This window comes from Akebia trifoliata, chromosome 10 (genome assembly GCF_017979445.1).
Source record: "Akebia trifoliata isolate Shusen 1 chromosome 10, ASM1797944v1, whole genome shotgun sequence".
Taxonomy (NCBI): Eukaryota; Viridiplantae; Streptophyta; class Magnoliopsida; order Ranunculales; family Lardizabalaceae; genus Akebia; species Akebia trifoliata.
This window is the reverse complement of record NC_141384.1, coordinates 29740951-29768719: the sequence shown is the minus strand read 5'-3', so window position 1 is coordinate 29768719 and position 27769 is coordinate 29740951. Positions and strand designations below refer to the sequence as shown.

The following is a 27769-nucleotide window of genomic DNA, read 5'->3' as shown; positions in this document are numbered from 1 at the left end:
TATACAAAATATAAAAAAACTTCATATATTTAAATGAAATATAGATAATTTCTCACTTATATAAGATTGGAGCCAGTTACATTGGGATATGGTTGATCTAGAATAAATTTGGTAATTTATCAAATTCAATTGTTATCAGATCGGATCCTTGTCAGAGTCCAAATCGTCAATACATATCCAATTAAAGTTATTGAATCAAAATGGATTGAGTTTCGGATTAATTTGATCCAATGACAACCTTAAGTCATCTTAGGTTTCTTCTCGTTGTCTCTTTCTTCTCTCTTCATTATCATTTTTTTTCTTATTCAAAGGAACTCTAAAAAACTCTGAGTTGTATGTTTTCTTCTCAAGAATCGTGTATCATTCAATCTTATCCTTGGACAATCCTCGTTCAATCATGCATTGTTCACTATAGACGCCCTAAGATAAAGAAAGAAACTTTTTGCTCTTAATCACTACTAAGTAGTACTATTATGTCCTCTAGGTACTCCATAAAAAAGGTTCTTTCTCTCACTTGTTTTCGTTCATCAATTGCACTTTCATGATTAAGGAAAATGAATTTTAAACCCATGAAACAATATGATTATATGTCAATTTAGCAAATCAATACCTTAATCCAACTTGAACATGTGGTATGTTAGATTATGACCAAACCACCCCACAATGGTTCCAAGTGTGAAATTGCCTTTAGTGCCTTGACATGATGCATACTCTCTAGGACCACATAACTTCAGTCCTCCAACATAAAATATTAGAGCACTCAAGTTTGAGAGTTGAGACCATGGTTAAAAATATCGGTTTGTCTTGTAATTTTTTGTACGAAACATTTTAATTCTTTGAAAATCCGAAATGAAATATGTTTGAATTGAAAATATCTAAAATTTTGATCATTTTTTGAAAAATCAAAGAAGAAGGAAAGGAGGGAGATCTGAAAAATCATAGAAGAAAGAGGAAAAGGGAGAGAACCTGGGCGAGGTCATTGGAGTTACACCGTCGGATTTGAATCCTTAAGGTATCTCTTCCTCTTTCTCTTCTTTCTCTTTAATTTTTTCTACTTATTTTCTAAAAAGAAAGAGGATGGTTCAGTTGTTTTAATGAAAACATGCTATTGACTTTAGTCTTTTTATAGAAGATTGTGACTATTTATGTAAAACCTCCTATATTTTGTAAATATTTGAGAAATCCTATGTTTTCAAACTGATGATATAACCCTTGATCACAATCTTCTTTGAAAAACTTCATTTCAGAGGGTAATTTAATATTTAAAATGTATCAAATGTTTTGAGAATATTTTATAATGTGACAGCATTATTTCAGTATCATTTCGATTTTTAAAAAAATCGAAACACTGAATCAAAACAAGATTTTAAATCATAATTGAGACACATAACTCTAGGGCACAAAAGTTAGGGTTTTGAAATATTTAGCCTTTTTATTACATTGTTATTTGAGCTTTAAAGTGAACCTCTAATATCTCTATAAAGGTTAATAAAAAAATGTTAAAAGGTAAGAAGTTACTTTGTGGCAGTGCGTGTGTGTTTGATGCGCATGTTAGCAAGGTTAGTGGGGCCTAAGAAAAGGGGCGGTGGGGGCAGTGCTTTTAATATCATTATCGCAATTCGCTAAGTCTGAAAAGGATACTTGAGTGTAGAATATAGATGAACCACCCGTGCAAGTTAGTTAAAATAAGGGAAGAATATAGAGAGGGACCTTATCTTACGCACGAGGGGGTGCGCATTATCACTCATTAAACCAATTGAAACACCACACGTGCACAGCTCCACGAAAGTCCATGTAAAATATGGAGGAAGACAAAAGGAAATTGCAATAAAGTAATATTTTAAATATTTTGGAGTTGCAAGTTGTTTGGATATTTATAGGACGAAAATAACCTTCGGTAATTACTAAAATTATATCATGAGGGGTGGGGTTTGGTTTTCTAAGATTATTGGGAAATAAATCTTAATCAATTAAATTGAAAAAATGTAGGAAAAACATCGAAAGATAATAAAATAAATGAAAATCGATCGAGATGGTTTGGTTACATGTAGAGGTGTACAAAATATCCGCACCTGTCCGAAAAACTCATAATCAACCTGTAAAATACCTGATAGTAAAATACTTGATACTCATACCCATTACCCAATACTTATAAAATGTTTAGATTTTGAAGTTAAAAATATTTAGAAATGTTTCATGTTATTTGCATATATTTTATTTTTTTATAAAATTTTCTAGTATAGTAAGATTTTATATTTATAAATTTGAACTTTAGTCTAGATTTAAACTTTAAACTTTAAAGTTAAACTAACCTATATAAATAAATCAAATTTATATTAAAATATTTTAAAATTTAATATATTTTAATATATGTTCGAACCCATATTCGAACTGAACCTGTACCCAAAATACTAACCTAAGCACTATTTGGTCTAATGGGTTAAGGTATCCAATGGGTCTAACAACTGAGTTCAATTGGATAACTAAATGGACCTAGTTCGAACTCGATCCACCATGGTTCGAACAAAAACTTGACACATTGGCCATCATGAGTATAGTAGAGTTAGCAAAATGCATGAATTCAAATAAAATTAAATAAAATAATAAAATTTATCACGGAGGCCTCAATTTTTTTAGCGTAAGACTTTGATGGTGATGAGAAGAAGATATCATTTTTAAATATTGTGTTATATTCTTTTGGGTCTATCACCATCATTCTCGTAAAACCTTAATCCTAAAGCTCTATTTAGATTGAGAGAAATGGAGAGAAGAAAAGAGAAAATAAATGAATTTCTCTCCATTTTTCTTATTTGAATTGTTGAGTGTGGAGATAAGAGAAAAGAATTAGAGAGAAGATGAAAGAGAAAAATGTGAGTTTTCTCTCTCCAAAAGTGGAGAGAAGCCCTGTTAAAATATTTTATAATTTCAATTCTGTCCCTAAATCTCTTTTTAGGGTATTTTAAAATTTCGAAGTTGTCCCAAATTCTCTCTTGTCAATCCAAAACATGGTGGAGAGTAATTGAATTTATCTTCTCTTAGTGAGTTTCTTTTCTCTCTACTTCTCTCAATCCAACCATAGCATTTAGGTTTGGATTAGGTTAGATGAATCATATTCCTCCATTCAATTCTTACAAGAACCACTTTGCCGTTTATTGATTTCAAGCCATTAAGTATGTGATTTTGATAGAACCCTCCAGAGATTACTCTTGTCCCTAGGGAAGTCTTCCAAATGATAATGAAAAGTTTTTGTTAACGTGTGTTTTAGGACACACATTAAAGTGCAATAAATGCATCTTGAGAATAAGCATATGAAAGTATTGTGAAAAAAAATAAAATTTAAGGACATTTTTTATACAAAATCCAATTTATGAAGTGTGTTTATTGCACTTTAACGTGTGTCCTTAGGGCACACCTTAAGAAGACCCTTAATAAAAAGGTATTAAGGGTTCTACCAAAGTTTTGAAAGTTGGACTAGTGATTTTTTTGCCTAGACTCAATGATCCTACATGCAAAAATCACTAAAGGGTGATTTCAAAGTAGTTATATTTGAGAGTTGCTATCGACACTCCAACTTTAATTTATCACACCATTAAAAATAAAGAAAATAAGTAATTAGTTGAAAATAAGTAAAAAAGTTAGAGTGCCAATAGAAACTGTCTCATTTTTTTCTCAATTTTTTTTGGGATTTAATATTTTATAATCTGAACCTAACCTTGATAATGGTTGAAGATTGTGCTTTTAATCTTTAATTGGGGTGTGACAAATAATTTAAAAAATTAAGGCGTAATAAATAAAAGTTGGGGTGCCAGTAGCAACTCTATTATATTTTGAGAGTATTTCAATTATGGGCCAGTTTCATCCCCCCACCTCTACCCCTAAATCACTAATCAAGTTAACTGGGTTGAGTTTTGTGGCCCAACATATATGTGCCACGTGGATTTTTGGGGACACGACAGTCTTATCTTATGCAAATATTGTTATTTAATAATAACAGAAAAAACCTCTCCATAAAAACTGATTTATATTACTTTTGGATGTATTAATAGTAAAATAAAAGGGCAATTATGTAATTTCACGTGACACTCGATACAAAGATTGAAACCATTAATAGCCTACTCCTAAGCTTGGAACATTGTTAATTATTTAGAAATCAAGTTATTGACGTGTTTGACCTCAACACCTATAATTACAGAATCTCCAACACACAGAGAGAAAGAGAGAGAGATCATTTCTTACTTTCTTTCCGTAGAAATTTTCTCTCTCTGAAGTCGTCGTTTTTTTTCTTTTTTTAATCTGATAAAATTTTCTGCTCAGGTGTTCGATTCTCATCGGTAATTTGTCAGTTTTTCAACAAGATTTTAACAGAGATAGTTGGATTTACAGTCATTTTCGGACAGGAAAGAAGAATTTAAGAGAAAATTAGGGTTTTTTTTTTATAGAGAGAAGAAGCGATGAGAGGTGTAAATAGCAGTGTGGAGACTATAAATGCTGCTGCGACAGCGATTATCACGGCTGAGGGTCGTGTCCAGCAAGCCACGGTTCAGGTAATCTCTTGTTTGATCCATTTATTGATTTTCATTTTCGGTGTAATTTTTAGTGTAGTTTTCTTGAAATCCTGCTTGTTTTGGTTGAATTTCAAATCGATTCGTATATTTGTTGATTTTCATTTTCTGTGTAATTTTTAGTGTTGTTCTCTTGAAATCCTGCTTGTTGGTTGAATTTCAAATCGATTCGTATATTTCTTGATTGATCTATTTGTTGATATTCATTTTCTGTGTAATTTTTAGTGTAGCTTGTTTTGGTTGAATTTCTAATCGATTCCTATATCTTTCGATTGATCCATTTGTTGATTTTCATTTTCTGTTTAATTTTTAGTGTAGTTTTCTTGAAATCCTGCTTGTTTTGGTTGAATTTCTAATCGAGTCGTATATGATCCAGGTCTGAGATTCTAGATCTGTGGAGTTTTTAAGGTTTTTGTTCGTTAATTAGTTTTTTTTGTTGTTGGTGAATTTGAGATCTAATTTTAGATGGATGAGAGAAGTTCTTGACTTGATTTCTTTGTGGCGATTCTATATTATTTTTAGTGTTAGTAATTATCCCTTACTGTTCTTTGTAGTTTTCTTTGGTAATTTCGAAGGTTGACTTGTTCACCGAGGATCTGTTAGCTTTAGATGTAGAATTTTTGTTTTAGTGGTTTGTTCTGGTGATCTGAAGTTTCATGTACTATGAACTGGAAGTATGTAGAGTTTTATAAAGTAGAAACTTCACGAATCAAATAGAAATCCATGCTTTTGATGAAGTAAGAAGTGTCTTAGATCACCTACCTTATGCAGCCCCTGTATTTTTTTTAATCAATAGTTCTCAGGCGATGTTCTTTCAGTGGTTGTCATGTTCGGTTAATCTTCACATTACCACCATAACATAGCAAGATTCTTGACCATTGAATTTGGAAAGATTATACCTTTAGGTTGTATTTTGGATTAGAAATGAATTCTTTAAGACTCCTATTAAAATACAGACTATAGTTGGTCAGGAAGCTCTTTTCTGAAGAGAAATTCCCATTCATCTTTTGGCTTTCAAAACAAAACGATATGTTTCTTACTTCTGCCTACCTACTGTGGGAGCTGAAAGTAACTATATAGGAAAGAAAGTCTATAATTAGGTGTGAAGCCAGCTAACAGTGTCTTACTTGAAAAGAGAGTCTGAGAGCTTATGAACAACGAAAGTAATTCTCTAAAGGGTGAGGCGGCCCTTCCTTGGTGCACCAATTGACCTTAAACGGTCGACAAGCCAAGCCATTTTCTAGTTTCTAAATTATGGGAAATATTGATATCTTCATTTAACTTATGAAAATTCCGAATTCATTGAAGCTTTTCATTTGCCAAAGGCCTTCATTTACTAAATATGGTGGACTTTTAGACCTTGTTTTTAGTTTTTGAGTCTCACTTCACCACACACATAGATGTGATATGTTGGTACTCATTTGGTTTATTCTTTGTTCCCCTTATATGTGTATGTATATTCTAGTTCCTGTTGTTAAGTGATCCAAGTACGGTAGGGTTTGATGTCTACTAGATGTGTTCCCTCCCACATGCACATAGTGTGGGGAATTTTTGTTCATGGATAGTAAGGGAGGATAAGTGGTAGCTAAATTTTGACGTTGGCGAATACTAGAATCTGAAACACTTGAATTATTTATTTATTTATTTGTTGGGGGTGGGGGTGGGGGTGGGGGTGGTGGGGGGGTGATAATTCGATTGAGTTATGGAATCATGTATGTAGTGAATTTTCTGGGTTTCTACTAGATCTTTCTTGATCTTAGGTTAGACAAACGAACCGGGTAATATGAATTATGCTAGATATCAGAATATTCCAAGCCATGCTAGTTAGCTGTATTTGCTTAACTTGGATGTTTACGTGACTAAGGTGAGAATTAATGGTATTTCGCTTCATATGGAGCTTTTTATCTTGGATGACTTTTGATGAGAATAGTGTTTCTCCAGCTGCTATTGTTACCATGTCCCCGATTCTGGTTTCCTCTGTCTAAGGATTCTTTAGCCCTTGAGTCAATTATAGAGGAACAACAAAATCTATTCTTCTTTTTATTGTAGAATAGGTTTCTGTACTTGGAAGTGTTCTCCATAGGGGTTCTGGCCAGTCTGTCCTTATGGTGGTCCTCTGCTTCTATGTTTTTGTTGAAATTTTTTTCATAAAAGCCTCGGGGTGTAGCTTATGTTACCCGTGCAGTTAATGGGGATAATAATTGGTGGAATGATGGCGCCATTTCAGGAAATAGTGTTTCCGTCTGTTCAAAGGTTGTTATCCAACTCGAATTGCTGACTTTTCTCTTTTTTTCCTTTCTAATGTCTGAAATTGTATGTAGTTTTCCAACACACCATGTAGATTGATATTTGCATGTGATTGTGTATCTTAATTATCAGGATAGTGTTTTCTGGGGCTTGGATTTGTTCAGTGTGCTAAATCCTTTTGGAGTTTTGCTCCATGGTATGGTCATTTGGGGAAGTCTAGAGATTTTCATTGTAGTGCCATGGTTTTTGTATAAGAGTTCTAGATTTGTCATAATGGAGTTCTAGAATGTGGAGCTTCCTAGAGATTTCTGAAAGATTCCACGGCTTTGGATTGTCACCATGTGGCTTGATCCTAGCTATTTATATCACCTCCCCAATTTTGTAAGCATAGACGTATTCATTTTGTTATCATCCTCTTGTGCAATACGACTTCTCTAAGTGTTTTCTTGAGTTTGGATGAGTGCCTTAGGAGTTAGGGGAGAACTCCTAGGAAAACTTGGGGGAAGGCTAACTTTGGCTACATTGGGGGTTTTAGCTTGAGTGCCACATGAGTGCTACACCTGAGAGAAGTTAGGTCTGTGGCAAGTGGTCACTTTCAATAGTTGGGAGTTGGTTGATACCAAGGCGTATCAGGTAAAGTTGCAGGTGGGGAGACTAAATCTCACTACCTTGGGGAGCACACTCAGGTCTCTTTGGGCGTATTTTTTTTCCTTTGTGAAAATATGTTCTCGAAATTTTTTTCTGTTGGTTCAAAAACTCCTTGAAAATCCCAAAACTAAACCTAATTTCCTTTTTTAAGCTTTCATATGTGGAATTGCATTAGGTTAAACTGCTTCATCACTTACTAAATTTGGGTATGCTTCACAAAAAACTGAATATAGTTCTTCCTCATATAAACTAATCTATTTATAGTCTCTCTGTTATGTGTTGTACATTACAGAGGAGAAGATGGGGAAGCTGTTGGAGTGGATACTGGTGTTTTGGAAGTCAAAGAAACGGGAAGCGAATCGGTCATGCCATCCTTCTCCCTGAATCGGCAATGGTTGGCACTGCAGCACCTGCCCCTGAAAACGCGATCCGTCCACCCACCATTGTTCTACCCTTTGTCGCACCACCATCCTCTCCTGCTTCATTCCTCCAATCCGAACCCCATTCTTCTACCCAATCACCGACGGGATTATTATCCCTCTCAGCTAACACTTATTCCCCTGGTCCTAATTCCATTTTTGCCATTGGACCTTATGCACACGAGACCCAGTTAGTCTCACCACCGGTATTCTCTACCGTCACCACTGAACCATCCACTCCCTTCACACCCCCACCCGAGCATCTGACGACGCCTTCATCACCAGAGGTGCCATTCGCTCGGTTACTGACCTCATCGCTTGATCGAAACTGCAAAACCAGTGGACCGTGTCAAAAATTCACACCATCTCACTATGAGTTCCAATCGTATCAGTTGTACCCAGGAAGTCCGGTCGGCCACCTCATATCACCTAGTTCAGTGATCTCGGAGTCTGGCACCTCTTCACCTTTCCCTGATCGGGAGTTCTCTTCGGGTGGACACCCTTTTCTCGAATTTCGCACTGGAGAGCCCCCAAAACTTTGGAGCTTTGACGGGCTTTCTACTCGTAAGTGGGTACCTCATCAAGGTTCTGGCTCTCTTACACCACCCGATCCTGCTGGGCCCACATCCCGGGACAGTTTTCTTGTGGAGAATCAGATTTCGGAAGTTGCATCACTTGCTAACTCCAACAATGGGTCCCAAAACAATGAGATTGTGATCGATCACAGAGTTTCATTCGAGTTAACTGCTGAAGAGACTCCAAGCTGTGTGGAAAAGGAACCAATGATGGCATCCCTAGAAGCAAAATCAGTGACTCCACTGGATAAGACGACTTTAGCAACAGTCACACCTGAAAGAGATGGGCTTTCTAGTGAAGCAGAGAACACATGTGTAGGGGAAACTTCCAGCAACGTGTCTGGGAAAGCTTTTGGGGATGGTGACGATGAGGTCCCACATCATCGACAACAGCCTTCCCTCACCACTATTGGTTCTGTCAAAGAATTCAAATTCGACAATACAGATGGAGGGACCTCTGATAGATCGGACTGGTGGGCCAATGAGAAGGTGGTTGTTACGAAGGAGGCTGGGCCCCATGATAACTGGACCTTCTTTCCTATGATGCAGCCAGGTGTCAGCTGATGGTGTAAAATACCATATGGTGTGTGCTATCTCATTCTTGGCTGCCCACCCATACAAGGAATTTGTTGGCATTGCTTCAAGAGATTCAAGATGGATCACCCAGATCAGATGAAAATCAAAGCGACACCCGGCACATGGAGAAGCAAATGTGTCGATGTTGCAGATTACTATCTACCATCATCGGATGGAATGATAATGACTCTTGTGGTAAAATCCACAAGGGGCTGAAAGAATGTATATATAGATAGATAGATAGATAAATGGGGAAAAAACCATAAGTAACTAGAGTAGTGTATTAATTTTCTTTTTGTGAGTTTCTAGCTTTAGAAAAATTACTGCAGCATTTACTTGACAGTGGGTTGTTAATATGTTACATATGTAGTAATAGTAACAAGAATAAAAAGAAGAAACTGCTAATTTTTCCAGGTGTGTGTCGTGCTGTTTTTGCTAATCTTTGGTGGTATGATGGGCTGTCGGCCGCTGCCCAACCAATGCAATTCTCTCGAGAGCTGATGATGGAAAAGATCAAATCCCAACCTTCCCCATAGCTTGCCACCACTCGTCCGTGAGAGAGAAAATTTCTTCGAAAGCCTAAGAGAAGAAACCTTAAAAAGGGTGAGAACAGAAAAGTGAAACACTTTCCTTAAAGTAGGAAGATTTTAAACCTTAGTAAAGGGATAAATTTCATCTAAAAACTTACCTAAAAATAATTCAGAAAACAATTTCTCTCGAGCTTGAGGTTTTGAAAATGGATGACTATCAAACTTCCACCTAATTCCCAAATTTAAAATTAGAATTCAACATAAAAGTTAACTTTTTTCAGAATTTTTTTTTTCAATGTTCATAGAATTTTATTTTCGTCAATCCTAAAGCATTAGATCGTGTTTTTGGATGACACAACATGAGCCCAAGGACTTTAGTAAGGCTAGTTGAGCTCACATGAGAAAGAGGGAAAATGAATTTAATTTTAGAAAACAATTTTTAAACCTATAAGAAATTCTAAATTTGAACAAATCATTTTTTAATAAAATAAGTCATGCAAAAATCCAATATTTCATAAATCCTCCGTTATCACTCTTCAAAGACAAACTTAAAAGATAGCATTTTGTAGAGAAAAAATAAATCCGATCTCTCTTCCTAGATTTAAGCCCCCACCTACCCCCCCCCCCCCCCCCCCCCCCCAACCCACAAATGAAATTATTCTATTTCCCTCGCTCTGGAACATTACAAACGTCTAACAGTACAATTAAAATTGGGCTCACAAAAGGTCTTAAATCTAACAAATATAAATCTAAATAAAAAGAGGGAGACTTATTTTTTTGGGTGAATATGATGAAATGTCAAATCCGATGCACCGTTCATTTTAATTCTCAAAACAAGTGACACATTCACCGAAAAAATACCAGGGATTTTTTCATATTAACGATTTTGCTGGTAATTTATCAGTGAATTCGTTGATTATAAAAATGAGGAATTCACTAAAAAAACAAATATTTTGGGAGTTAAAATGAACAATGTATCATAATTGAAATTTTGTCGTAAGTTGTGCACACGTGAGAAATATCTCTTTTTAAAATGGAAAAAAAATTGGGATGTAAAAATAAGTAAAAGTTGGGATGCCATTAACACCTCTAGAAACAATAGGGTGCCATAATAAAAAAGAAAAAAGAAAAAAAAAGAAGAGATTACATTGCCACACCAACTCATTCACCAAAGAATTAGCACACATCATGGTGTGGCATTCGGAAAAGTTGGTGTGGCAATAGAAGTTCTCTAAAAAAAATAAATGAAAATTTACATCCTAGAAATTTATTTAATTTAAATTAAAATTTAGTTGGTGTGTTAATAGAAGTTATTTCCAATAACTAAGTTCGCCCATTTCGCGGGTTGGATCATTTCCCAATCTTTTCCTTCAAAGAGCATACACTGCAGTTCCCGGTGAAATCTGGACGTTTTCTGTTCCTCTCTACAAAGCAACAAAGAATCGTTTCGGTCTAGAGCTTAAATCTCGTGTTTCGGTAAGTCGATTATTGAATTTTAAGGTTTAGTCTGAATTTTAATCCTGTTTTCTTGTTTCAATCTTCGAAATCTAGGGTTTCCTTTTCTGCAATTCTTGATCTCCATGAAAAACAAAAAAGTTGCAGAGCTGGGATAGAGGAGCTTCACTGCAGATTAGGGTTTCCACATTTGAAAATATTATATCGCATTACATTAAAATTCGAAAGAAAGATCGAGAACTTTAAACTCTGATGCATCTATTCAAATTCTGTACAAATTATTAGTTGGAACAAGATCCATAGCTTCCCCAATATAAGGGCCTGTTTTGGGATTCTCTCTGTGGAGGGAAAAATGATATTTTTCACACAATAACAGTAATCCAACCTGACATTAAGCTTAATGAATGTGGATTCGAGTAAAGATTTGGTTTCATTTTGTTAAGCTATTTCTTATTCATTGATATACAATCTAAGAGCCAAGAAAGAAAAATATTATTTTTCTGTAATTTTGTTGGATTGGGATCCCATCATTGAGATTGATTCAGATGCACAGTGATAAAAATGACATTTTGATAGTTCTGGAGTTGGATTTTTTAGTGTCCATATAAGACACTAAATTTTTAAGTGTAATGTGGTTTTAATGCTGTATGACTTTGGTAATTAATGTGATAAGGAAGGTTGGTGATGGGGTCAATAGAACTTTAGCCATTAGGGTTAGGGGGGGAGGGTGTGTATGGTTTAAGAGGCTCTGAGTAGTTCTAGAGGTTCATGACCGTGTTTGACAGGGAGAGAATTTTATGAAAGTTTATTCCCTTTTGTGGTTTATTGAGGCCTATGGACAAAGAGAAATGGTAGGATCTTTGAAAGGAAAGACCATTCTTTGCAGGAGGTCATCATTAGGATTTTGTGTTTTGTGTTCTATTAATATTACTTGTTTAGAAGTATTTTTCTCGATGATCATCTCTTTAGATTGGTCTTCGTTTGTAAAGGTAGTGGTTAGTCTTGATTTGTTTTATTCTTGGAGGTCATCTCGTCCTCCTTTTCTATAAAAGTTTATAATTGTCAAAAAAAAAGTAATTTTGCCTGAATTCACAATTATAGATTACTATTGAATATTAGAATTCAGAATCAACTATTTTTCTTATAGATACCTAATACAAAAAATGAAAGGATAATCAAAGCAGCAATCAACCATCAAGACAACCAAAACCACACCTTACAATCTCTCCTTACACATAAGCTCCCAAAAAAAAAAATGCCCTCAAATTTATCGAAGGATGTGCAGCTCCAACTTGTTCATTGCACATTAATAAGGAACAAATTTTACATACCACTTTACTTGGATTATGAATTCACACTGTTCTCAATTTTCTACAGTTGGATTCACTAATTGTATATATAGTTTAAATTTCCTATTGGCACCCCTACTTTTACTTATTACACCCCAATTTCTTAAATTATTTATCACACCCAATAAGATTAAAATACGCCATTCAAACGTTACAAAAGTTTGGTTCAAGTTATTACCTCAACATGCATTATAACATATTCAAACAACTTCAGCAGTTGTTTACAATTTTTTTTTTTTTTTTTTTAGAGAAGTATAATATATTGAAAAAAGGCAAATAAAATACAAGGAGGCCGAGAGAGCCTCTCGAAAAGTATCAAAAAAAGAAAAAGAAAACTACAACATTAATAATTACATAAGGAGTGCCATCTAAAAACAAAGTCCTCAAAAGTAGCCCCTGCAAATTCTATACTCTGTCTCGACCACAGGTATAAAAAACCCAAGATCTCCAAGAAATGAAAGCTGTTAATCCTGTTATTGAACACTCTATTATTACGCTCAATCCAAACCCCCCAAGCAATAGCTAAGGGGAGCAAAGCCCACAGGATCCGTTTTCTGGTGTGGAAAGCATTACTAGTCCATTCTACTAACAATGAGGAGAAATTACAAGGAAGGACCCAATTAATATTAAAGAGACCAAAGAAAGTAGACCAAATATTATAAGAAAAAGAACAATGGATTAGCAAATGATCTACAGACTCTCCATCTTTCAAACAAATCGGACAATAGTTGGGAGTGATCCAACCCCGCACAATCAAATTATCCAACGTAAGAATCCTACCAAGGGATGCTAACCAAACAAAAAAGGATATTTTAGATGGAACCAACCTAGACCGTATGATGGAACCAGATATGGGTCGCTCTGCACTGGGAAAAAGCCAGTCATAGAAAGACCTAACCGAGAATCTCAAATCCTTAACCCTTATCCACTCCCATTTATCCTGATCACTATCATTAAGATGAAATGTATGCAGGAGATCAAGGAAAGATGTTACTTCAGTTAGTTCCCAATTATTAAAGTTTCTCCTGAATCCCAAATCTTGCCGGACTCGTTGCGAATCAAACAATGCTGGATAGAGCAGTTCTTCTTTAAAGAACAGGTGTACAAGGACGGAAATTGAGTTGTCAGGGGCGATGTGCCACACCATCTATCCTCCAAAAATCTAATTTTATCTCCCACACCCGCCTTAAACCTAATCCCTTTCTCGAAGTCCTCGCTCACTTTAAGAATCCCTCTCCACACACTACACCTGTACGAATATTTACACTCGCCACTAAACCAGTCTAATCTCTTCTCCCCATATTTGGTCCTAATAACCTTCCTCCACAAACTACTCTTCTCCTCGCCAAATCTCCACAACCATTTTCCTAAAAGAGCTCTATTAGCTAACCTAAGCCCCCTAATGCCTAGCCCCCCTTTCTCCTTGGGCTTACAGATCACTTTCCAGCTAACCAAATGATACCTCCTCCTACCATTCCTATCATTCCATAAGAAATTCCTCATAAGCCTTTTCATTCTGATTTCGACAGACCTTGGAAGCGTGAATAACGATAGAAAGTAAATCGGAATACTCATTAAAGTGCTTTTGATTAATGTAACTTTCTCTCCTTTTGACAAATAATTGGCCTTCCATGTGCTCAACCTTTTCTCCAGTTTCTCAATCACACCATCCCAAATTTTTATACTATTGTACAGTGCTCCCAGTGGTAATCCAAGATAAGACGTGGGCAGGGTATCATACCCACAGCCCAACGTTATGGCCAACAAATGAATATCATTCACCTCTCCTACCTCGAAGAGCTTACTTTTTTGCAAATTTATGTGTAAACCTGACATTGCCTCAAAGCAACATAACAACACACGAAGCACCTTCACCTGATCCTTTGAATTCTCCAGAAAAACTAGTATATCGTCCGCAAATTGTTGATGAGATATCAATGGACCGTCATTCACCCTAAACCCCGAAAGCTTTCTTAAGTCAACCGCTCTTTTAAACAATCTACCCAAGGCTTCAGCTATAATAAGGAACAAAAACGGGGACAAGGGGTTCCCTTGCCTTAGCCCTGTCGAACCCCTAAAAAAACTTGCTGGACTCCTATTGACAAGAATCGAATAAGACACCGTAGTGATACATTTCATTATCCAACTGATCCACCTCTCTCCAAAGCCCATCCTCCCCATCATATACTCTAAGAAATCTCAACTCACGTGATCATAAGCTTTTCTCAAATCAATCTTCCCTAACATTCCTTCTTTCTTGTTCTTAATCCTAGAGTCAACACACTCGTTAGCCATCAATACTCCATCTAGAATTTGTCTTCCATCTAGAAGTTGTTTACAATTAGCAAATGTATATTCTCAACTTCTACTTATTCTCAACCATTGATTTATTTATTCTTTAATTTTAATTGGGGTGTAACAAGTAACAGTTGGGTGTGTGCCAATAACAGCTCTCTTCTTTTTTGATAAATATTTTTGAGCTTCCTTTCAGCTATTTTAACTTAAACTGAACCAGGAATTGCATGGATTAGTTAGAGAGAATTATTTCCCTTTTTTGGTCTTATTATTGCTATTCCGATAATCAAATGACAAGATGCCAATACTTTGGACTTTCTTTTTGCCACTCTTTCCCTGTCGATCGTTAAGATATGTATAATTATTGATTCTGCTTGTATACTTTAAAGAGATATTCAAATTCACAGACTGCAGGGTGGCAGGTGAAGCATGGCTTTGGTCGATGTCACCAAATCTTGCTTGGATTCCATTCACGAAGTAAGTTTCGTCAAAAGTGTGACTCCCATTGTTTCTACATGTTGGTCTTTGTAGTTAGTTAACAGTTGCATTTATTTTTGTAAGGAATCTGTTGTTGATGCAGCTATAGATATGGATCCAGTCATTTATGTAAATTTTAAATTTGCGGTACTCTTGAAAAATTTTAAAGCAAGTGAAGTGTTTTTATTCAAATGGGGTTTGATCTTAATAGGCTGTTTTTATGAAGCTTTGTGCTACAGACTTTGGAGACCTTTTTTTCCCCATAATTTTGGGTATGAAGGCGGATGTTTGATCTCAAGTCTGAGGTATTACTATACAAAGACTTAATAGACTTTACCACCTCGCCAAGGTGGCACCTTCCACAGACTTTGTGGACTTGTTATTAAGTTTGTTGTACAAAATGCGCTGAATATTGCCAATTTGGTATATATATATATGCTTCTTGAATGTGCATTTGATCTCATAGAAAACAATAGTTTTGTTGTTCAGCTTGAGATTGCTACAGTGAAGTACTTGGCAGGTTGTGCTGCTTTGTCACTATTACATGTGATATGGTCTTGAGTTCACGTGCAAAGGAGTTGTGCCATTTTCTTTCTTTGTTCTGATCACCTTGGGTCTTTCCAAATTCCATTTAGGTTTTGTTTCAAAGTTGTCAGTCAAAAGCCTTTTCTCATAGGGAGAGATTATTATGAACCCTAACTCCTTATTGTAGGCTGGGACATATGGAAGGAAAGGAATAGTAGAATATTTGAAGGGAATGAGCACTCAATCTAGGAGGTCATCACAAGTATTTTTTGGTGCAAGCTTTTTGAGGAGTTTAGTGGGGTATTTTTTGAGGAGTTTCTGTTTAAATGGGATCTCTTGTTCATTTTTGTACTCCTTTTTTTCCCCTGCCCTCATGTACATTTAATTGAAATAATATTCATAAGAACATCGGATGATGTATTTTCCATATATATATATATAGGGTCCCGTTCAACACCCTATGCTTTACCCTACACTTTACCAAACGTGTTTTGTCCTACATGGGTTAGAAGTTTTGGAATAGGCTGATTTTTGGTGAGGAGATCATCCTCATCAAAAATCAGCCCTTTCCAAAACTTCTAACCCCATAAAAAATGGTTTACAAAAAATCGACGGTACACGATTTTTCAACTTGTAAACATGGGGCTAGAAATTTCGGAATGGACTGATTTTTGGTGAGGAGGATCTTCTAACCGTAGAGATCATCCTCGCCAAAAATCAGCCCATTCCAAAACTTCTAACCCATATAGGACAAAACACGTTTGGTAAAGCGTAGGGTAAAGTGTAGGGTGTTGAACATTTCCCATATATATATATATATAGTTTGAAATGTCCTCAGATTGTATTTTTTATTTGAATTTTCACTAATTAGCTGAATGGCATCTTGGGCTTGATATAAATGTGAAGTTCAAATCTGATTTACATGTGACCAATTTCTTCATCAGTGTTGGACATGAAAATATGTTGATACGGTATAAGGTTTGAAATTTCTCAATTGAATATTTTCTAAGTTATCCTCTCAATATTGTTTAGATATCAGAGCATATTGAAGATGCCATGCTATACCTGGATGCTGGTTGTACGGAGGCTTTCCAATTTATGGGAGCGTTTCCGCTACTGTTGGAACTTGGAGTGCGTGCTGTTTGCAGCTTAGAAAACATTTCTTCTTTTGATACTGTAAGTGCAAGTTTGGATGCATTTTTTATTGATAAGATGGTTTCCACAATGTTGCCCATGATTTCTCGTAACATTACGTGCAACCTATCATCAACTTCTCTTAACTATCATAATTAAATTTTTTTTTTTTTTTTTAAAAGATGTCAAATGTTTAGAATAAAAATTGTGCTGGTTAATGTTTTGTGATTGATTATTTCCATCTAGGCCGCTGATTGGAACTCAAAGTTTGATCTTGCAAAGAAAATGGTGGTCATCACATCACGTCTTCTAAGTGATGCACATCGGTATATTTTACGTTGCCTGTGCGCGCATCAAAACGTTCTTCGTTGCACTATATTTACATCTATATCAGAGGTTCTTCTTTGGTTCTATACCTGATTCTGATTACTATGGTTTAATAGCTTTTGTCTTGGGTTTCTTCCACATCAAATGACTTCAATCATGCTTATAGTAAACTTGCTCACATATTTTGTTATACTCATAAGTTTCAAGTCTATTTAACCGATCCAACCAGTTGCTTTAGTCATGCATATTACAATAACAATTATTTCCATTAATTTTCCACTCTATTTATATATTAATTCCCTTTTCCAATTGCCACTGAACACCAGTGAAACTATCCTGTGCACTTTTGGCAATATAGCCTTTACATGTATTGGCATGGAATGGCCCCATATAATATAAAACAGTTCTCCGACAACTTCTTTTGTTACAGATTAGAAAGGTATGTCTAAGATGAGCAACTCAAAGGAGAAACTATGAAAAAAGTCACAAGGAATTTCACCAAGTTCGAAGACTGGAACAAAATTGGCAGATCTGTGGTAGTTTTTTGCTATAAATGATAATCATGGAAAAATTTTGTTTTTCATTATTATTATTATTATAACTTTTTTTTTTTTGGTTGGGGGGGGGGAGGAGGGTTTGAAAATGAGAAGATGATGCTGGATAAAGTTTTTTTTTTGTGTGTGTGACTACCATTAATGATCATAGTGATTCTAGATCATAAAAATGCAGATTGAATACTCTTTCTTAAGGAGAAGTCCTTTCTTGAGATCCTCTTTTCGTTCCCAGTGTAATTTTCACAGTGCTAGTGGTTCAGCCAACTCTTAGAAAACAAAGTTGTGAATGAAAAAATGTTATGTAAGACTAATTCTTTTCCCTAGTTTTGAGTTTACAAGATGAATCTTGCCTAATTGGGGAAAAAAAAAAAACAAAGTTCCTTTCTTTCACACGCAAAAAAGAACGTCTTTATTGGGGTTGCACAAGTAAAAAAATATTCAAGTTAGATGTATGTATCATAGAAATGATTCAAGGCTCATATACAATTTATATCATTCCCATAAAGAGAAATAAAAGTTTGCATACTCTGTTACCAAATTTGAAAAATATTGAATCTATTACTTAGATTTATTAAGAAGTGAACCTTGACCAATAAATTTTAAGTTTATTTCTACTAAATTCAGGTTCGATGTGTCCCTTTTTATTTGATGGTTAAATCTTACCTTACTGCTCTTTTGAATGACAGATAGCTCACTCAGCTTATACTGATTCACCTCTGGGACCAGATGCTTTTCGTGAATATGAATCCTTACTTCTCCAAGATTATGAAGAGCTTGTAAGGAAGACTAGTACGAAAGAACATAATTCACCTCAACTTAGTAAATTCAGACAATCGGAAGAAATTTTGGCTTCGGAAGATGAAGGCTGGTCACAACTGACTTCAAGTGAAGGAGACATTCCTCATCCTGAAGCTAGTACTAGTGGAAGAGATTTAGATGAAACTAACTCAAGGAGTTGTAACAAAGAGGGATGGCCACGATTGGTCATTTCTGTGCATCATTTTCCTTTGATTTTGTGTCCTCTTTCACCCAAAGTCTTTGTCTTACCTTCAGAGGGAACAGTTGCGGAAGCATACTTATCAAACAAACATGAGGACTCACTTAGCCCTGGGTTGCCTCCCATAAGTACTGGGCTGCTTTCTGATGGTGAGGACACTCCTCCGGGTGCAACTCTTACTGCTCATTTTCTTTACCATCTTGCAGCCAAGGTAGTAAACTGGCCCAAACATAGAACTCTTTTATTAATTTGTCTATTTTTCATGATAAGTGCTCTCTCTGTGCTCACTCTGACCCTAAATTTTGTTTTCTAAAACAATTCTTTAGATGGATCTGAAGATGGAAATATTTTCTCATGGTGATTTGTCCAAAACTATTGGGAAGATTTTGATGGACATGTCAAGCCTTTATGATGTAGGCCGGCGTAAAAGATCGGCTGGTTTATTACTTATTGACCGTACACTTGATCTTGTTACCCCATGTTGTCATGGGGACTCACTCGTCGATCGTATGTTCTCATCTCTGCCTCGTAGGGAAAGAACAGCATCCCCTTCTCATGTAATCCAAAATAAACATGGCCCTGCTTGTTTACAGCGTGCTCCGCTTGATGTTCAGATACCACTCGGAGGAATTCTCAGCAAAGAAGGACCCGTAAAAGATAAAATTCTGTTGGAGGAAACAATCGAAGCTTTTCTATGTGGCTGGAATTCAATAAACTCGGGATCTCAAATTACTGATTCGACCGATCTTAGTAGAATTAATTGTGAAAACTCCATACAATCTGACTGTGGGTTGCTAAATGGGTCATTTGTCTCAACCGAGCATTATCAAGGAGCACGATACTTGGAATTTATACTAAATAGAAGAACAAAAGAAGGGACTTTACTAATAAAGAAGTGGCTTCAGGAAATTTTACGTCGGGAAAAATTGTCTGTAAATGTGAGAACACGTGCAGGATTTGTTACAACTACAGAATTGCAATCTATGGTTGAAGCTATGATTAAAGATGAGTCATCTTTAGTAAGAAACAGAGGGATCATCCAATTGGGAGTAGCCACGGTGTTTGCTCTGAGTGAACCTCATAGTTCCAGATGGGATGCATTTGTAAGCGCTGAGAGGATATTGAGAGTAAGTGCTGACGATACGAGTCAGAATCTTTCTGCTCAAATTCGTGATCTCATCGGTAAGAGTGTTTTAGTCTCCCATGAAAAGAAGAACCAAAAAATAGAATCCTCCTGTGGTCTTCTCTCTTTCCAAGATGTGCTTCTCCTAACAATCATTGGATATATTTTGGCTGGTGAAAGCTTTTCAACATCTGGGTCTGGTGGCCCTTTTTCTTGGGAAGAGGAGCATTTCTTGAAGGAAGATATAGTGGACGCTATCCTGGAAAATCCGACGGCCACAACTTTGAAGTTCCTACATGGTATAGAAGAAGAGCTTGAAGCCAACTTAAACAAGATAAAGTCTGAGAAGCCCAAGGAAGATTCTTCCAACCAATCAACTATTGATGATTTTGATGACGACGAGTGGGGTAGTTGGGGTAATGAAGATACAGATCATAGTAGTGAACAAGTATATGGTGACATGCAATTGAAGTTGGAGTTGCGTGACAGGGTGGATGGCCTTTTTAAATTTCTACACAAGTTATCCAGTTTGAAGAGGAGGAATATACCGCTAAGAGAAGGGTCATTTGCCTTGGAAAGTAATTTTGGTTCCGACCCTTACATGGGTAAGGGATTGCTTTATAAACTTCTGAGCATGGTGTTGGCCAAGTACGAAGTACCTGGGTTGGAGTACCATTCTTCTACGGTTGGACGACTGTTTAAAAGTGGATTTGGTAGATTTGGCCTTGGTCAGGTACAGTTTTTCTTTCCAAAGCTTTTTACGGTTTCCTGTACATAGAATAGCTAGGGCATAAAATGGGTTGGATTTTATTCAAAATCCGGGTGACCCAAATCCAAATTTAGCAGGTTTGGACCTTGGAGTAGACTCAAATAAAAAAGATGGGTCGAATATGGGTTGATGTTGCTTGATCCTAGTCCGATCCGGGTCAGACATGAATCCATCCCTATATCTGCCTAGATCCGAATGATATATTACATTGAAAATTATATTTTTTATGTTCTTCAAAATCTCTTTTTTTTACTACTTTAATATAACACGAATTCTTATAAAATAAAAGAATTATAATTGTAAAATAGAATAGTATAGCAATTAGGAAAAAAAAATATATAGCAAAAAAAAGTTCAAACGGTTCTAAATTATCCGACCTGAATCAAGTAATTCAGTCGGACCTGGATCTGGATTTAGTGAAAGCAAAATGGTTCGGATATGGTTTTAGCTAATAGGATCTGAGTCGGAATTGGATCCGGATTTGAATAAAAATTCGAATCTGGATATAGACATACTTGATCCAACCCATTTGAAGTCCTAAATAGCCGGGCAGCCGCTGCACACTTGAAATGCTGCAACAGGGGTTTTTTTCTGCCACACGGAGGGATGACATTGCCAATCCAGTCCACCCAATCTGGTTGGGGAACATTGGGATCGTCCATGTGGATGGTGCCTTCTTCCACAGTGTCACCATCCCTCCCATGTATTGGACTTTATCCTTGTGAAAGACAGCCATAACTTGTTCTACTTTTTCTAAAACAGTGATTTCCAAACTCTGCAGGCGAAACCAAGTCTTGCTGACCAAAGTGTTATTCTGGTATTTGTTGTGGGAGGGATTAATGGTCACGAGGTTTGAACTTCTAAACTTTCTGCCACTTCAATCACAAAACTTTCATCCTCCTGTTCTACTATGTTTTAATTGAATTTCTTGACTTGGGATTTCAGATCCAAAATCATTATGAATTAGAAGAAATGCCCATATATTCTTTTGATTAACAACGAATGGTATTCTCTTTGTATTTGTAGGTCCTTGAAGTTCAGGAAGCACTCACACAAAGTGGGAGGCCAGACATAGAGTTGATTTTCGGTGGTACAACTCTTCTAACTCCGGATGACATGTTTGATTTGCTGTTGGGTTCTTCTAGCTACCTTTAATCCTAACTGACAATTTTTTTTAAAAAGAAAACGAAAAATGAAAAATAATGGTATTTATTGGTCATGCCATTGGGCTATGTTTGTAATATTCACGTGATATATGTACCTGTTGTAAGCAGTTAACTTTTACATATAAACAACTCTTCTTGAAATGCCAAATTGGCTTCTCAGAAAGAAGAGAACATCAAAGGGATGCAATTTTCATAACCCTATATATTGTGATTGTCTTTTTCAATATGGAAATGGATTAATTGGTTTTGTTTTTATCGGTAATCTGGACTTGAACTCACGACCTCAAAGTTGCATTTCAATTTGTCAACCAACTGTGCTATGAGGAACCCTGCATTCATCTCTGTTTAAATTGTATTGATGCTTGGGACGTTTTCGTCTGGACAAATTCCTGTCTGATCTTAAGTGGGATCGACCTGCATATTAGCCCTAGCATCCATGTAACCATGTTTCCATGCTACTTTTGTGACATTGAAGTTGCAGAATCCTGGCATGGCTACATATCCTTGCATATTGTATTGTCTTACTGCTTTTTAAGAAACTTATCTGTGAACTTTTGACGGGTTTGTATGGGTTGATGGGTGTGCATTAGAATCTTTTGAGATGGTATTTGAAACAGTGAAGTTCTATTGTCGAGGAAATGAGAAATGGGCGATGAAACGAGCAGGGAATGATAAGGAAATGCATGTAAGACACTGAAATTATATTTGCATGACTTGTTTTACAGTACTTCATATAGAGTTCCCCCCATTTATGAAACTGTTGGTTACCCAGGGTTAGTCTTTTATCACTAGATATCAAGGTCATTGGACACATTTTTTGATCGAGTATTTGGGTATTTTCATAATTTTACCTGTGTCTAAAATTTTCAAGCGTGCGGCCTAGTTTTTTGGTTTCTATGCCCCATGATGGGGGTGTGATTCGTTGGCATCAAAAATTAGTTAGAAGAGTTCTCTCTCGATTATCCTTTTATTCTCTTTCTTTCTATGGGTTACATGTAATTTTAGCTCATTTTGGATAATGTGAAAGTTTATACTCTTCTCGGAGTATATAGTAATTTAAATTCATCTCATAATGCTTATAATAGTTTACAATTCATTTTTATAGTAGTTTACAATTCATTTTAGAGTTCTTGGGTGATCACCTTTGACGAATCGGCGAATCAAGAGGAAGTAAAGAATGGGGTGTCCACAAAGGATGTAGGGCTGGTGATAGTGGTAGGACTTGTCCAAACATTTTACAAAATAAATCCACATCAGTTATATGTTAGAATTACAAAAAGAAAATAAATAAATAAATAAAATAAAATAATTGATAATCGAATATCCTGTAGACACCCTCACATCATAGTCCTGTGATGTGAGGGTGCTCTCATGGGTGGTTCCCAAGGAATTAATGCTCATACGGTATTGAACTCATGGCCTACGCTTTATCTTGTCGGTTCGAAATTGCCATTAAGCCAACCCCACAGGGTTTACAAAATTATTATATTAAATGACAATAAATTTATAAAATTATATTTTCTATTTAAAATTTTCAATAATCTCTCATATTAATTATAAATATTATTATAACCTTACATAAATACTAATTTTAATAACTAACACTGGCCATCCACCAGTTGGTTTAAAGTCACATCAAATAAAAAAGAAAATGATGTGAAGGGAAGGTGATTTGTGGGGACTTTTTGTCTACTACTAATAACCCATAAAGGAGGTGGTGATTAATGGCATGTTACCCCCCCAGCCCCCCCCCCATAAAGGAGGTGGTGATTAATGGCATGTTACCCCCCCCCCCCCCCCCCCCCCCGGCAAGAAAACATAAGATAGCTCTGCCTCACCCTCAACTCAACTCATTTGAACTCACCAACACTAACACTATGTTTGGATTTTGAGAGAAGTGGAGAGGAGAAATTCAATTTCTCTCCACCCAGTATGGATTGACTAGAGAGAAATTGGGATAACTTTGAAATTTTAAAATATCCTTAAAAAATTTTAGGGGCATAGCTGAAATTATAAAATATTAATATTTTTCTCCAAATCTCTTCACTTTTAGAGAGAAAGAAAACTCACATTTTTTTCTTTTATTTTTTTTCTCTTCTCTCCCCCACTTTGCAATCCAAACAAGAGAAATGGAGAGAAATTCATTTATTTTCTCTTCTCTTCTCTTCTCTCCATTTCTCTCAATCCAAATACAACGTAAATATGTGGCTTTCCATTGATAATCCTATGTATAAAAAATTATCTCCAGTGGTTGTATTCGAACAATCTTTCTTTCTTCTTATTTTTTTATAGGCTTGCAACACTGCGAGTCAACTCAAAACCTAATAGAGTAGGCTCAATTGGATTTTTAGACAACTCGGTCATAAAATTTGATGGACCAACTTCATAAACTAACTCAGCAAATCATTGAGTAAATTTGTTGTCGAGTTAGCTTGAAAATGCACTAAGTTAGGTTAGAAACTCAATAGAGGTATTTGGCTATGTAGAAGATTTTTTATGGAGAATAAAATCAATATTTTTATATTTTTAAAAAAATTAAAATTGTTTTTAGAATAATTGTTTCACTTATCCTAGTAGACTTGACTTGACTCTGGACCATTAAGTTGAGTCGAATTTTAAAACTATGACTTGGATTGGTGCAAAAACGAGTGATAAAATATTTTATGAAAATAAGTTAGAATCCATGGCATACTTTTGATGGATTTAAATAAATATTTATACTTCAATATAATTATCTTTTCTGTTATAACTTGAATAAATATATTCTCTCATGTTTAATATGAATTATAAAAAGATTTAAAATTTTTAAAAAATATTATTATTTAATCCAAGAAAATATCTAAAATCTAAGCAAGTCGACTTGGATGAATTTTTAAAAGATTAAAGCTCCTCAAGATTGTTCCTCTCATCACACGTCTTGACGTGAAAGTGTATGGGAGCCATAGATGTTTTTCATTGAGATACGAGTGAAAAATATCTTTGATTGCCATTTACTTTCACATCAAGATGTGCTATATGAGGTACAAGCTTGAGGTCACTCTGACAACTCAACGACATAGGCGATGATTAGACAGTATAATTTGTCAAAAGTAAGACGCTAGATTAATGCTGGAGTGACCTCAGTGGGGGGACATCTTGATGTGGTGGCATGCACATGCCCATAGATGTATTTTCTTTGAGATACAAATAAAAAACATCTACGGACATATGTGCCACCACGTCAAGATGTCCCTTGTGTGTCCCCCATTGAGGTCACTCTAGCATAACTCAAAACATTAACTTCAAGGGAAAATTACTTAAAGGACCTTGGTAGAGGGATTTTTTTCTAAATAGTCTCTAAATTTTGGGCAATCTCTTAATAGTCCATTTAATAAAATTTTCTTTTCTTAGTAGTCCCTAGATCTCATCTCAAGTTTATAATGTTTTTGAAATACCCGAACTACCTTTTCTCATTTTCTTTACTTTGGTTTTTCGATGGCGATTGAGATTATTTCCGAAGATCTTTGATCATGGATGACATATGGAGAATAATATTGTCTTAATTTTCGACATTTAGATTTTTTTTTTCAATGTTTCATTAAAAAAAATGAAGAGTGAAGTTAAGATTCTAAATTTTTTGATGATTACATCTTAACTTTTGATTTGCAACTATGATATACGCATTTTGGGTATTTCAAGGAGACTTGCCAAGTATTGAAGTTGAAAAAAAAAACGAAAAAAATTCCTTTCACATTACATTGTTGAGGTCACCAATTTTTATTGTCTAGTTCAACATTTGTATTGTCAAATTCACTACTTAGTGTCATGTTCGTCGTTACTTTTTATTGTCTAGTTCAACTTTTAATTACTTAGTATCGAATTCACCACTTTTTATTGTTTTGTTCAACATTTATTACTTAGTGTTGAGTTCATCACTTTTTATTGTCTAGTTCAACATTTAATTAGAGTTGAGTTCGACAATATTTTCATATAAAAAATAACCATCGATCTCGACAGTAATAAAATGTTAAATTAGACAATAAAAAATGGTGAGTTCGATAATAAAAATATTTAAATAGATAATAAAAAGTGGTGAACTCTACATTGTAAATGTAATTGAAAATTTTCATTTTTTTTAGTTAGATACTGGGTAAATCTTCTCGAAATACCCAAAATACATAAATCATAATTGCAAATAAAAAATTACAATATAATTATCAAAAAAATTAGAATCTCAATTTTGTTCTTTATTTTTTATTATAAATCATTACAATATATGAATAAAAAAATACGTCTAAATATTTAAAATTTAGAGAATATCAATCTCCATTCATCATTCATGATGATAATAAAAAAGAATTGTGGAAAATAATCGCAATCGTCATTGAAAGACCTCACTATATGAAAAAGATGAGAAAAAGATATTTTAGATATTTTAAAGATATTATAAATGGAGTCGTGCTAGAGTGACACAAACAGAGACACAAAAGTGACAAAATGATGTAGTGTCGCACACATTACACATTACCGTAGATGCTTTTCCACCAGATACAAGTAAAAAAGCATCTACGGTTATGTGTGCAACGCCACATCATTTTTGGTCACCTATGTGTCATTCCAGCATTTTCCTTACAAACGAGACATGAGGTCAAGGACAATATAAAATAAAATAAAAACACGTCTCTTGTGAGGGGAAATGCCACAATCCGAAAGTCAAAACTTACCAATCAGTTTGTACAAATCAACTAAAAAGAATACCAAACATTTATGGGGGTAGTGGACTAGAGAGACTGCATTACGTACGTGGCAAACTACTGACTTATTACTAGGGAATGTAATTTAATAACAAGGACATAGAATCAAAACTTCTTTGAACCAATACTCATAAGTCTCTCCTAAAATGAAAAATTCTACACATCAAAGAAGAAATCAATTTCCATTACTGGAATCCATTTTATTACCTGAATAGCAGTCAAGATAGATGGAAAATCACAAATGAGACTCCCTTGATTCAGCAAAATATTCAAGTAAATGCCATCCTCTTTGTTAATTTCTTCAACTCTGAGAATGAAAGTAAAGAGAGAGAGAGTGTATTTTTCTTTGGTTGAACAATTTGACAAGGGATACCCCTCGAAAATGCCACAAGCCAAAAAAAATTTAAGTGTCATTTAACTTGAAATTGGGGGTATTTTCGTAAAAATAATTTGAATTTGCCCATTTCGAGGGAGAGGGACCTAAGTTTTTGGATTCTAAGTCTGAAAATGTGACAGCTTGTCAAGTTTTATTGAAAACGGAGATCGTTTTGACACGTGTTCTCTTCAAATTATCATTTTTGTTGGATTTCAACAATTTGCATACATCTCAGGATTCTGAGAGTCTAAGCACATCATTTCCTATGATTTAACTAGTTTTACCCTAATTGAGAGGTGTAGACATTCCAATTTGCACGAATCCATTAAAAAATATTCAAAATTTCAAATCTTAAGTTGATTTTAATTAAGGTCTAAAGCACTTCAACGGGTCCATATTGCATAATAATTGTCACTCGACACATTTCTTTGTGCATACATTCACACATGCATCATTTCATATTAACTGGCATGCCCCAAATCTTACCCCTAGTCCAATCCCATCCAACTTCATAACTCATTTTGTATCCAACTCCATAACCCATTTTCAACCCAATTTCATACCCATTTCCCAATTTCATATCCACTCTTTATTATCCATACCCTAACCTAATACTAAGCCCATTTTCAAGCTTAGTCCAAATACCTAAACTTAAATCATCCTAAGCTCATAACCTAAATCCAAAATCAAAATCCAATCCAAACTTATTCTAAGACCATGGTCTTACACCTCCCCCAAGAAAGAACACATGTTGGTCTTTAATAAGCATCAACATCCAAGAAGACTTCTTATTGGTGGGCCAATGCTTCAACCTAATTAAAGAGTCAACTCTTTTAAAAAATTTTAAAAATGCCCTCCTCAATAAGTGAGGTCAAACCAAAAAAGTATTTTAGTCTTTGGTAAAAATCTAAAAAATTGTAAGAACTTCCAAT

The 27769-nt window shown here is 35.3% G+C and overlaps 2 protein-coding genes across 6 annotated transcripts; both read left to right on the top strand.

Annotated features, from left to right (window-relative positions):
* The first annotated feature begins 4167 nt into the window (after positions 1-4167).
* Positions 4168-9440, top strand: LOC147393725 (uncharacterized). 3 transcript variants are annotated; one of them, XM_086456310.1, is made up of 2 exons: positions 4168-4544; positions 7722-9440. In XM_086456310.1, exons 1-2 carry the CDS (start codon positions 4486-4488, stop codon positions 9013-9015), a joined length of 1353 nt encoding a protein of 450 aa, XP_086312436.1. In that variant the 5' UTR covers positions 4168-4485; the 3' UTR covers positions 9016-9440. The 3 variants fall into 3 exon arrangements, with proteins under 3 accessions (XP_086312436.1, XP_086312435.1, XP_086312437.1); XM_086456309.1 differs by having other exon boundaries at positions 4170-4544; positions 7750-9440; XM_086456311.1 differs by lacking the exon at positions 4168-4544 and adding an exon at positions 6273-6815 and having other exon boundaries at positions 7750-9440.
* A 1439-nt stretch (positions 9441-10879) lies between these two features.
* On the top strand, positions 10880-21981 carry LOC147393724 (vesicle docking protein). 3 transcript variants are annotated; one of them, XM_086455726.1, is made up of 8 exons: positions 10880-11033; positions 15064-15133; positions 16691-16834; positions 17039-17188; positions 18360-18881; positions 18997-20526; positions 21344-21412; positions 21589-21981. In XM_086455726.1, exons 2-8 carry the CDS (start codon positions 15086-15088, stop codon positions 21715-21717), a joined length of 2592 nt encoding a protein of 863 aa, XP_086311852.1. In that variant the 5' UTR covers positions 10880-11033; positions 15064-15085; the 3' UTR covers positions 21718-21981. The 3 variants fall into 3 exon arrangements, with proteins under 3 accessions (XP_086311852.1, XP_086311853.1, XP_086311854.1); XM_086455727.1 differs by having other exon boundaries at positions 10897-11033; positions 15071-15133; XM_086455728.1 differs by having other exon boundaries at positions 10929-11033; positions 15079-15133.
* The last annotated feature ends 5788 nt before the right edge of the window (positions 21982-27769 follow it).